The sequence below is a fragment of the Toxotes jaculatrix genome, chromosome 22 (genome assembly GCF_017976425.1).
Source record: "Toxotes jaculatrix isolate fToxJac2 chromosome 22, fToxJac2.pri, whole genome shotgun sequence".
NCBI classification, from domain to species: Eukaryota; Metazoa; Chordata; class Actinopteri; family Toxotidae; genus Toxotes; species Toxotes jaculatrix.
The window spans coordinates 9417085-9429672 of NC_054415.1; the positions used below are offsets into that span (position 1 = coordinate 9417085).

At 43.1% G+C, this 12588-nt stretch overlaps 1 protein-coding gene across 2 annotated transcripts in view; it reads left to right on the forward strand.

Annotated features, from left to right (window-relative positions):
• Positions 1 to 12546, forward strand: part of prickle1b (prickle homolog 1b) — a 28348-nt gene extending 15802 nt beyond the window's left edge. For both annotated transcript variants that reach the window (XM_041029825.1, XM_041029824.1), the window contains exons 2-8: positions 3585 to 3782; positions 5360 to 5473; positions 6631 to 6768; positions 8828 to 9031; positions 9148 to 9334; positions 9507 to 10505; positions 10606 to 12546. In XM_041029825.1, coding sequence (XP_040885759.1) covers positions 3597 to 3782; positions 5360 to 5473; positions 6631 to 6768; positions 8828 to 9031; positions 9148 to 9334; positions 9507 to 10505; positions 10606 to 11570 — 2793 coding nt within the window. In that variant the 5' untranslated portion in view covers positions 3585 to 3596 and the 3' untranslated portion in view covers positions 11571 to 12546. The remainder of the gene's footprint in view (positions 1 to 3584; positions 3783 to 5359; positions 5474 to 6630; positions 6769 to 8827; positions 9032 to 9147; positions 9335 to 9506; positions 10506 to 10605) is intronic.
• Positions 12547 to 12588: the final 42 nt, after the last annotated feature.

A 12588-nucleotide genomic window follows, 5' to 3' on the forward strand; every position in this document is an offset into this window, starting at 1 on the left:
TACTCTGGAAAATGCTTGCACTGGATTCTGGAACCAAGGTTTTCTTGGTTGGAAGTGTTGAAAAAGAGCTGGAGAGAATGAATGGCTGAGCTTAGCTCAAGGTTAAAGTGTTGTGTGTATTGTTCTATTTGTGAAATGTGTATGAGTGTGTGTCTGAGTCTTGCATCGCGTGTTCGTGCGCATAGACAGCAGTGAAGTGATTGTATTTGTGTGTATGTGAGTGCAGGTGGTCTTGTGCCAGCTGTGTTAAGTCTCCTGTGCACCCCCTGACACCCATTTGGCCTTAAAATAACACTCTTCAGCAGTCAAAGAGCAATGACCTCGGCCTTTGAACTCCAGAATTTAATGTTTTTTCTAAAGTAAATCCCATGATGTTTAGGAAAAATACTTTTTTTTAAACTCTGTTTGGTTCCAACTAGTACTCAGTCTCCAGGTAACTAAGGCTGTAACGGATATACCAGTTTTTAATATATATATGCTCACTGACAGAATATGATACACTTCTGTAAAAAGTTGCACCTCTCAGTAAATTAGGAGGTATTACTTTAGTTTGGCTGGGGTTGTATTCATTTAAAAATAACGCGTGTGTGACTAACTAATTCCTCTGTGAAGGAGAGCCCCTTTAAAACTACCAGTTAAGCGGGAAAGGCGCACACGGTAAACTGTTAGCTGGCTACATCCGGCCTGTCTTTACACAGACTCTTTAAATGTGTTTTTCAGAATAACATGCCTGCTTTTAACCCCTTCAGCCTCAACCTGTCACTGTGGCTCAAGCATAGAGGAGGAATAGCTGGACATTCTGTTTTTGTTTTTCACAAAGAAAACCATTGTGTTATTGCCAAGAGGTGACATGGTGAAATGTGAGTTGCTGTGTGTGTTGGCTCAGGAATCTGCAGTCACCTTTTCCCCATAATTTTGTGGGATGAGAGACAGGCGAGCTGAAGGGCAGCGGAAAACAGACAGAAATCCTAAGCATGGTGAATTAAAGGATTCCAAACAAGAGCTGAATTGATTAGTCAATCGATCAGTTAGCTGGATGGAAGTATTTGGATAATTAACTAATCGTTTCAGTCAGTTTTCAAGCAGAAATACAAAAAAATAGAGAGAGGATTTGTTGTTCTATTTTGTCAAATAGTAAACTGAATATCTTTGTGGTTTTGGATTGTTTGTTGGACAGAACACGTCATTAGAAAATCATCTTGGGCTCTTAGAGAAGTTAGGCGTGATGTTTTAGGCACATCGCCTTTCAGATGCTTTGTGGCCCGAAGCTTTGGATGTCACATGTTGGAACTTTTGCAACACGTGTCTAATAACAGATGTCATGCATAAATTTAGCTGTAAACTTAACCTACACCCACGCCGTCAGCAAAAACACAAGCATTAATGGCCCCTTACTTAAAAACACCAAGCTGCGCAAAAATGTCTTATAAACAACCACTTTGAAACAGACAAATGCACAAAACTAATCTTGGAGGAAAAAGAGGACTTCATCTAATTGCACCACTTACTGGTGAGATAAAACAGAACAGGTAAAGAAAAGCTTCTGAGTGATAACATTATCTATCCTACCATAAAACCTGATAGATTAGTCACTGAAGAACAAAGCAACAGTCAAATACCCTTTTGTCCTGTGATAAAAGCTTTGGTTTGACTTTTAACAGCATTTCTAATCTGTAAATTCTGTGTTTTGAAGCCCTGGGCTTTATTCAACTGTATGCTAATCAGAATGCAAATATTTCCCCTTTCTTGTTACTGGGGTTTGACTACATGGTGAGGTGTGGGAAGCCCAGAGGGCGAGCTGGACACACAGAGTTGACATTTCTACAAGGATGGGGCTGAACTCCTACAGCGTTTGGATTGTGAGTTCAGTTGGAGCTGACCTTTGTCCTCTTAAGGGGGCACAAACAAGAAAATCATATGGAAGGATGTTGCAAGATAAAGTCTTGATGAAAAAAAAAAAAAGAAAAGAAAAATCAAACATGAAGTTCAGCTCCCTTCCCTTCCTCGGTCATTTTCGTATAGACCCTATGTAACTGGCTACCTCCTGGCACAAGCATTATTTGAAATGAATGTAACCAACTGCTCCAGAGTCAAAGGTAACAGGCACAATGATTGGTCAATAAAAGCCATCAAGATCTTAATGTCCCCGATAGTTCTGCATTTCAGACCTGCATACAGTTTGAAAGGGCCTGTGTGAAGTTTCTGACTGTTTTCACCCAAACAACTATTATGCACACCAAATTTACATGTCAAAGAGGCAGAGCTGAGTGGGGCAAATCACAAGTGGCTTTTTCAACACCTTGAGACCAAAGCGCTGTTATCAGGCTGAGAGGGCTCTGAAGAACATGGCTTCTGAGATAAGAGGGCTACTGCTGAAGGCAGGAGACACACGACAACGGAACTGATTAATCCCAGTTCATGTAACAGTCCAAATGTTCTCAGCTTGTAAAGAGGAATAAAAAAAAAAAGCTTGAAATGCTGCTGAAAATAGATTCACTCTGAGGGGATGAATGCACTAAATCACTTCTAAGACTTGTGCCAGGTCTGTTACCACTGCTTTCTTGATCATAGTAGAACACTCATGTAGTGGTCACCTGCTGCACTTTGCTGCAAATCACTGTCCCAGCACTGTGTCGCATGTGTTTCACAACCTTCTGCACTTTGTAGTACAGTGGCTAAGAGCAACAGATGTTTGGTGGATAACAGCTGGATATTTCTGTTGCATCTTGTTATGTAAAAGCGTTTCAGTCCTAGTTTGAAAGAACTGTCTGAATGTACTCAATATGCCTTTGGTTCATATGAGGCATTTCAAGTAGGCTATATACACGAGTTTGTATCCTACGCCATATAAAAGGATCTAAATACAAATATGCTAACCTTTCAGTGTTCCAACAATGTTCATGTGCCATTCATAAAATGTGAAATAACTGCAGCAATGTAGGCAAGAGTCTGGTTGCGTGTTGAATTAGTGAAACATACTGGAAAAAGACTTGTATGATTTTCCATCGTATATCATCCTACGTTTGTGTGAAGTCCCCTTTGAAGGTGGACAAATACTATTTGGGCTCTTTTTCAAGCACGATTTTGTGATGGATAAACAAAGGAAGTATGACATAGAGTACTAATGGGATGGAAAATAACATATTAGTTATTCTTGAATGTGACTCAAGAGGTTTGAATTGTGAAAGGATGGCAGTGGTGTGATGAGGCTGGCTTTTTCTTCCCCCCTTTTTTCCTGTTTTTAAAGGAACAGTCTGTTCTGCTCCTCTGTTTTCGTTTGAGCTGATATGTTAAACTGCAAAGTCATTGCTTGGATCAAAACAATTATCTTGTTGAGAAACATAGAGATTAAAACTAAATGGAGAGGAATTTACAATAAGTGCCCAAAATCCTAGATCAGCAGTATCCTAGCCAATCAGTGACAAGAAGTGTAAAAGGTAAAAAACTGGAGCTTTGGGTATAATTAAGAAAGTGTATTAAACAAACAGATGAGGGACAGAAATAGAAATCAAAAAAAAAAAAAAAGAAAAAAGAAAGACAGGTTCGGGAAATGTGATTCCTAAATCCTCCCTTTTTGTTTACAGCACCCGTGTGTGATGAATCTGGAGCGTAGTGAGAGAGGGGAGCGTCCTTCTCCTCGAGGCCCAGACATGGAAGTTCGTACTGGGGGAAAGATGGGGAAGATATCTGTGGGCTTCCAGAGGAGCTCCACCTCAGACGATGACTCTGGATGTGCACTGGAGGAGTATGCGTGGGTGCCACCGGGACTCAGGCCTGAGCAGGTAGGACCTTGGGGTGTTACGCTTTTCATTTTTTGTGTAAGTAGGAAATTTAAAGTTGTAGACACATCCAAAATGAAAAAAAAAGACCCAGCACAAAATAAACTAAACATTTATTTCACATTAGAGTTTGGTGTTAGGGTTAGGTATCTGAAGGTGCAATCTTCCCTCACAGTATGAGGGTTTGAACCTGTGTGCTGACAGCATGGGATTTTAGTTCAAATGAGGTCATAAGTGCAGACATTCTGTTGTCTCTGCCATACTAGCGGATTAGTCGAGCCACATGCGGAAGCCCGACATCTGGCTATGGATTTTTTTTTTTTTTTTTTTTTTTTTATGTGTGTATTTAAGATGCACATGTTCAGCTCATCTCAGATAGCGATGGCTGTCTGAGGTCTCCCATATTTTCCCACATTCTTGACAGGGAACTGCACTCCGGCAAACTCAATTTCATCCATGTCTCCATTAGCCAGGGGGGAGTCAGGGGGAATTAGCCTGGGCAAACATTAACATTTCCAGTCCCTTGCTGTCTCTTGTGCATGGAGAGATTTCACCGTCAGGTGCCTGTGATTGGATGGAGATTGACATGTTTGCCTCACAGTGTCACAAAAAAGGACACATGTAGCGGCCGCCCTTGTCCATAAATACCCCTGCTTTCTCTGCTCTTGTCTCTAGACTTTCACCTTCCTCCCCTTCTCACTTCCCCTCATTCACACTCTCTGTCTGACAAACCTCTGACGCCCTCACAGAGCAGCTGTCTTTATACTGATTGACGTACACACAGGTGGACTCTATTTACTAATTAGGTGACTTCTGAAGGCAGTAGGCTGCATTGGATTTTATTTAGGGGTATCAGAGTAAAGTGGACTAAATACATGTGCACGCCACATGTTTCAGATTTTTATTTGTATAAAATCTTGAACACAAAGTATAATTTTTCTTCCACTTCACAATTATGCCCTCACAGAGCAGCTGTCTTTATACTGAGATTGACGTACACACAGGTGGACTCTATTTACTAATTAGGCGACTTCTGAAGGCAGTAGGTTGCATTGGATTTTATTTAGGGGTATCAGAGTAAAGTGGACTAAATACATATGCATGCCACACTTTTCAGATTTTTATTTGTATAAAAGCTTGAACACAAAGTATAAATTTTCTTCCACTAAACAATTATGTGCCACTTTGTGTTGGTCTATCACATAAAATTCCAATAAAATACATTTAAGTTTGTGGTTGTAACGTGACAAAATATGGAAAAGTGGTATGAATACTTTTGCAAAGCACTGTACACCCCATGCCCATTTAGCCCATATATATGCCCTATGAGGCCCGCGTAGTCAGCCCACATTGGCTCGCCATGTGGGGCCCACACTGTCATGCTGGCTGGGATATTAAACTTAGTTATAAAATGCTACATTATTAGAGTCAAGACATTTCTCCATCTTGGCCGTAAGAAATGTCCCGTTAAGCTTTAAATTCACGTTGTGCTTGAAACAAGTGACGTGCTTGAGGTTTGGTAAGATTTCACTATTTTCCGTCTGCTGAAGTTCATTCACTCATCCCGTCTCCATCTGCAGGTCCAGATGTATTTCTCTTGTCTACCAGAGGATAAGGTGCCGTACGTCAACAGTCCCGGAGAGAAGAACAGGATTCGACAGCTCCTCTACCAGCTGCCACCACATGACAACGAGGTAGAGATAATGAGACTGAGATATCGTCTGTGGCAAAGAGTGAACCAGGAGTTGCTGCTTTTTATCCAGATATTAAAAAAAAAAAGTCAAAACCAACAATATTTGCAACTTTTATTATTTATATAAGCACAAAAAGAGTATTTAAAAGCAAATAGTCAACATGTAACATTTTTGTTAAATCAAAATAAAGTTTTGGAAAAATAAGTATAATTTTGGTGTCAGTACTGGATTTTAATGGTGAGAAAAACCTTTTTTTATGAGACCCAGCCCTAACTAAACTTAAGCCAGCAGCTGAGTAAAGCCGAGACAATCCTGCCAGCCTTCTCTAGTAAAACTAAAACAATGGCCACATTCTCTCAACCGACAAAAAAACTCTCCTGTGACAATAAAGCACATGCCACCCTCCTCTGTATAATAGCTTTATGGTGTGTAAACCAGCACTCCTTTCACATCTGTGTTAATAGAGTTTACATTAAGAGATATGGTGAAGGGGTTATCACCACAGAGAGGGAACGGGGGGGGCTACTGTCTGACGGAGGTGGTCTCTGTATGCACACATGGAGATACACAATAGATACACTCCACACACACACACACTCACACATAAACACACAGTGGTTGAATGAGCGGTTTTATGATGTTTGTCGGCAGACCTGGTGGTTGAGGAAGCAAACTGCCGGAGGATTCTTTGCGTAACAGTGGTTAGGAGGGATAAGCACTGTGTGTGTGAGAAAAGGAGAGACAGTGACTGTGTACACGTGTGTGTGTGTGTGTGTGAGAGAGAGAGAGAGCGCTTACACACCGGCATCTTTTACTGTTGTTTTGAGAACAACTGAGCTGGTTGTTAGGACAGTCTTGGTCTTTTATCTGGTGCCTTCATCACCATCTCTAAACACAGAGGAAGGGCTTGTGTATCGCTCACGCCATCCTTTCAACGCAGCCTTGAGGGGAATTAGCTTTAATTAAACCCTTTTCCAGCCATATATGGACTTTGTGTGATACACTTTCCCAGCGTTGCATGCAAAAGATGAAAGCCAAACCATCAGCAGTAATGGCTGGATGCTTTTAAGTGCTATTTTGCTTTCTCCTCTTTACTGGCTTACCCTTTTAGCCATAAATCGACCTCTCTGTTCTTTTCTTTTTTTTTTTTTTATCAGGTGCGTTATTGCCACACTCTGACTGAGGAGGAAAAGAGGGAGCTCCACATGTTCAGTGCCCAGAGGAAGAGGGAGGCACTGGGGAGAGGAACACCCAAGATCCTGCCCCGAGCTCTGCAACACACCCGCTGCGAAAATGTAAGTGCCACACATGGATACCCAGGAGCACACACACACACGTATGCACTGATGAAGACCACTTGCGTCATTTAGATCTCATATAGCCATAAGGTAAGCTGGGAAACTAACTGGTGGGTCTGAAGTTATTTATATCACAAGCAGCTAACACCCACTGTCCCATCCCAGCGCATGCCAGCCCGAGGCACAATCCTGATTGGCTAATGCAATGGTTTTAATCATGGACATAAACGTCCTCATTAGGGCGAGAGAGGAAGCAGGGAAATTGGGAGGCTCATGCTCAAGCCGAGCAGAGAAGCCAGTTCCTCATGAGGAATTCGGCCAATTTCCTGCCCCCAATCTATACCTCAGCATGACAGAGTACAAAAAAATGAGCAGGTTAATAAGTAATTCTTGCGTAGAGTCTTAAAAATCCTACTTTTTCCAAACAAGTCACAGTGTGTGGCAGATAATTCCTCATCTACTAGTACAATTACATGCAGCTCAGCCCAGAACATGCAGCTGGTTTGAAGACTTTTTCTGGAAAGGAGTTGGCAAGTTTCTGTGGTCGGGGCTATGTGTTTTTTGAGATGCACGCTGGTCTTGAAATATTCTGGGATTTTGGACTTCTTGGAAAAGAGAGACACCTGAGCTCCATTTTGACATTCTGCTTTAAGTGACCCCTGTGTCCTACTTTTCATTTGACAGTGATGTTTTAAATAAAACATGCAGTGCCATTCAAGCTGTCCTTGATCACATTTCTGAAAGTTTCTTTCAATGCAACAAGAATAAACATTAGTGTTCCGTGGCTTCTGGCACATTCACCTCTGACCAGTGAGTAAACCACATCCTCTGCCGGGCATCCAGCAAGAATGGGCCAGCCGCGTTAATTCCCCTAGACAGGCAGATGAAGCCTGTCACCACTCAAACACAGATGCTAACACAGCAAGGTCACACACACTGGACTGACACATAGCAACACTAATGGATGCACACCCACATTCTAAAAGCACTCACTCATTCATACAGGCACACCTACATACGTGCACATCAGTACACTTGTGCAAACATTCTCCACATTCATGTTGTCAGAGAGATACTGTATATCATGAAGAAGTGAGTGTACACACACATTTGCACACGTTCACACACACTTTGTCAGACTCTAGTTTCCTGTTGCTGTAACTCCCAGGGTCACAGAACACCCCTGTATCCAAAGCCCCCATCTGTCCACCCCAGTAATAATGGTTAACAGCTGGGCATGCTATCCCATAGCTGCACTGGGTTATATAAAGAGTTGTGATTGCATGTTCAGACGTGCTTTGATCGCACAGTCTCTGTGGAGTCATACGATCTTTCGACTCAGGACCAAGGCTAGTGGACAAATATGCCATCCAATTCCTCAGCAACACCCCATGAGTAACTTTTATACCACAGAGAAACAGAAAGAACATTAAGTATTTCAAATTTTTGGCTAGCATTTGTCCCATAACCTTTGTTGGTAGTGTAGTTATGCTTGGAAATGGGTAGGATGGGACAACACAGGTGCAATCAATCAGTTTTTAATAGCAGTCTGTATTTTTGTTGCCTTGAAAAGATTAAATTGCATTTCGCCTGTGTCATCAACTGTTGTTGTGTTTCCGTGACTGTCACCACTGTGGAGCCCACTGATGTGTTTTGAATGGATCGTGTTCCTTTGGCACTTAAAATATGATCACCTGTTGTTTGGCCTTCATTGTTTTAGTTTCACTGCAAATGCAACATCAGCAGATATGTGGTATATTTTGAATAGTTATCTCCATAATCTTTCTTTTGTTTATGTTGCATTCCTCATGTGTCACAGGCATCAAGTGTGTAACACATCTATTTTGAAATGTCATTCCCATACATGTTTGTCTCAAGGTAGCATACTTATCACCACATTTATTAATAATGGCATTAGCAAAATTATACTCTCAACGATGAATGTGCTCTGCCCATTTAAATCCCCAGTCTTTATTATAGGCCACTGCAGCTAGTGCAACAAGATGCCTGAAATATAAATCTCATGGATCATCTGTTGTTTGTGTTTGATTGTCAGTGTGGCGGTGGCATCAACGGAGGGGAGATGGCAATATTTGCCTCCAGAGCAGGGCCGAGCCCCTGCTGGCACCCAGCATGCTTCGTGTGTGCCACGTGTCAAGAACTGCTGGTAGATCTGATATACTTCTACCAAAATGGCAAAATCTTCTGTGGAAGACACCACGCGGAGCTTCTTAAACCACGATGCTCTTCTTGTGACGAGGTAAGTGGCAGTGACGGTAGTCTACTCACTACCCTTTTGTGTTTTACAATGAACCGTAGGAATGGCAAAGCGTTCAGCGCTTAATAGAACTAACAGAAGAATGTGTTTCCTCTCAGATCATCTTTGCGGATGAGTGCACTGAAGCAGAGGGTCGTCACTGGCATATGAAGCACTTTGCCTGTTTCGAGTGCGAGATAATGCTAGGTGGGCAGCGCTACATCATGAAGGATGGTCGGCCCTACTGCTGTGGCTGCTTTGAGTCACTGTATGCAGAGTACTGTGAGGCATGTGGTGAAAACATCGGTGAGTTATATTTGTGGGGTGCAAGAAAGATCTTGCCTTGCTTATTTTTTGGGATCAGAATAAAGAACTAAAATTTTTACATCTACAACTAAACACAGGGTTCTGCTGATGGTGTGTAAAAGTGCTATGCCTAATGGTATTCTCCTTTTCTCTTCATCTCATGATCTTTTAGGTGTTGACCATGCCCAGATGACCTACGAAGGTGTCCACTGGCATGCCACAGACCAGTGTTTCTGTTGTGCCCAATGCAAGACATCCTTGCTGGGCTGTCCCTTCCTCCCAAAGCAGGGCCGCATCTATTGCTCAAAGGCCTGCAGCCAGGGAGAGGATATTCATGCCTCCGACTCATCTGATTCTGCCTTCCAGTCCGCCCGCTCACGAGAATCGCGGCGCAGCGTCCGCATGGGGAAGAGCAGCAGGCCTGCCGAACAGTGGAGACAGTCACAGCTGTTTAATCCCCCTGCCACTGTCCCCTCATCGGAGTACAAGTTTGGGGATGGCGAAGGTGACGGAGATGCTGATGGCGACATTGATATCATAGGGCGTAAGCTGGCCTGTCTCGGCCTGGAGGAGGAGAGGTTCTGGAGGGAGCGGGAGGAACAAGATGCCTGTGGAGATGAGGATCCAGAGGAGTGGGCCCAACATGAGGACTATATGACTCAGCTCCTGCTAAAGTTTGGTGACCACGGGATGTTGAACCAACTTCAGCAGCCATCCCTAAAATCTCCCAGCACCAGCAGTGACAGAAATGGGCTCATAGGTGTCTCTGATCCCTGGCTAAAGCCTGATACTACATCCATGGGGGTTACCACATCCTCTCCCACCCCTGCCAGTCCCACCCAGAGCCAGACTTCCAATCAGTCACGAGCTAACAGCCTTAGCCCTGGACTGATGAGCAAGAAGCACCTGCCTGAAATGTACTGGGCCCAGTCTCAGGATGGGTTGGGAGACTCTGCCTATGGGAGTCATCCAGGTCCTGCCAGTGCCAGAAAGATCCAAGAGCTGGAACTGGATCATGACCAGGATCAATCTGGCACAGGAAGACAGGCCTTCTGGCCAGACAACAGGCAATGGTATGAAGACTCCCTTGAGTGTATTGCTGATAAGCTGAGGAAGGGTGAGCAGGGTGTTGGAGACTCCATGGACTCCCTAGCACTCTCAAACATCACCGGTAAGGAAACTACTGTTTAGATGGACTCAGCCAAAAACTGTTTCTTTTTATATTGAACATCTGTTCAATAAAACAAAATGTGTCTTTCCTTCTCTTTTAGGTGCATCAGTGGATGGAGATGGAAGGGACAGACCTATAGTCTACACCCTTGCCATGCAAGATCCCTCAGTGGCAGATGACTGCGAGAAGACAAGCAACATGGGAACTTTTAATTCATCTCATCTTCACCATAGTACCAACTCTCTGAACCTCAACATGGAGAAGGGAGACAAGGAGGTAGAGGAGGAGGTAGCATTGGCAATGAGGGGAGGCCCTCCAGGAGGACTTCTCTCATTGTCACCACATTCTGAAGGCCTCCCTCCCTCCTTTGTCCATGCCCCAGCTTTGAGGAGAAGCAAGTCTCAATCCAGGCCTCCTCAGATGGTGACGTTCTCAGACGACACTGTGGACAATGGATATAATGATGGGTTTGAGGTCAGTATTAGAAAGCATCCCATGAGTGAGAAGCCACAGCGGAGGGTATACTACCCAGATGAGATGGGCCGAGAAAAAAGCCGCCCAACAAGCCACCATGGGCACAGTAGGCCGCACCACCACCGGCAGGGCCGACACCACAGGAGTCGCAAAACCCGCTCAGACAACGCCCTTCACATGGTGCCCTTGGAGAAAGCACAGAGGCCATATGAGCCCCAGCAGCAGTGTCTGGTAAACCCTCCATGTGGTGCCATGCTCTTACAGCATCCCTCACACAGGCTGCCCCTGGCCTACTCCCAAACTCGATCTGACTATATGATTCAGGGCTCAATGCAAGGAGACCCACGGGTTGAGCAGTTCATGGGTCTCTACAGAGATGAGGATGACTGGTGCTCTACTTGCTCTTCCTCATCATCGGACTCCGAGGAGGAGGGCTATTTCCTGGGTCAGCCAATCCCCAAACCGCGAGCAGCTGGGCGCTACTATGCTGAGGACTACCCAACAAGGGTTACAGCCCTCTCTTCCCAAATTCATGGCTCACAGACTGGTCGCAGAAAGAGCCACCGCTCCAAAAACTGCATCATCTCTTAACAATTCAGAGTGTATTTACATTATAATCTGCACTACACTTAGCAACAGAATCAGATTTTCTGATGGTTTACACAGATCAAATCTGGGTTTAGAAAGGCAGTTTCAAAAAAATGCATGTGCACAAAATGTGTGTTATGCGCTAATAGAAGGTGCATGGCCACATGTCAAGATGCATATCACTCTAGGTCAAAATCTACTGAAAGAAGAAATATTTAATTGTAACTGATAAGGCAGCAAAGAAAAGAACAGATCTGTGCAACATAGATTCAGAAAATCAGTTTTTGTGTGTGCGAATTTGGCCTAGATACTGGGTCTATTTGAATTTTAGCACTAATATGATGCATGGACTGGTAAATGTGGAAACCTTTCTTTAGACAGTGCAGACCGAAATTGTGCAGTTTGACAGTGGAGACATTGAACTTTTTCTTTCATTTCAGCATTTGCCATTACGTTTTTTTTTGTTCACGTAAACGTTTTGCAGTTTTATCTTTGTGTGCATTAAAATGGCAACACTATTGTACACAGAGGTTGATAAAGTAGAAAATAGAAACTAACCAAATAATTATTTAATACATAATAGTACAAAATGATAATGTATATACTAAGTTAAGATTTTAATACTGGTATTTTTATATCCACTGTTTAAAGAATTGTTTCTTTTGAAGTGTATGACAAAAAAAAGCAGTTGTAATGGTGAACGAACAGACCTCGTTAATATTTTATGAGAAACAAAGAACGTGCCACTTCATAAACTGCGTTCTTCACAGTAAAGTGCCATGTTACTTGGTAACAATGTCTATTTTAACATATATTTCACAATGCTCACAATTGGTGTAAAAATATAAAAAGAATGACAGTAACGCTTCCATATTCAGCCCAAACTGTTCACTATCCTTGCTCAGACATAACCAGCTAAATGCTTTGTGATGTAAAGGTGCTTGTAATAAATATTTTTCTCCAAAGCTTCAAGAACGATTGTTTGGTTTGTCCTAGTTTTGACTTGACTTCATTTTCAATT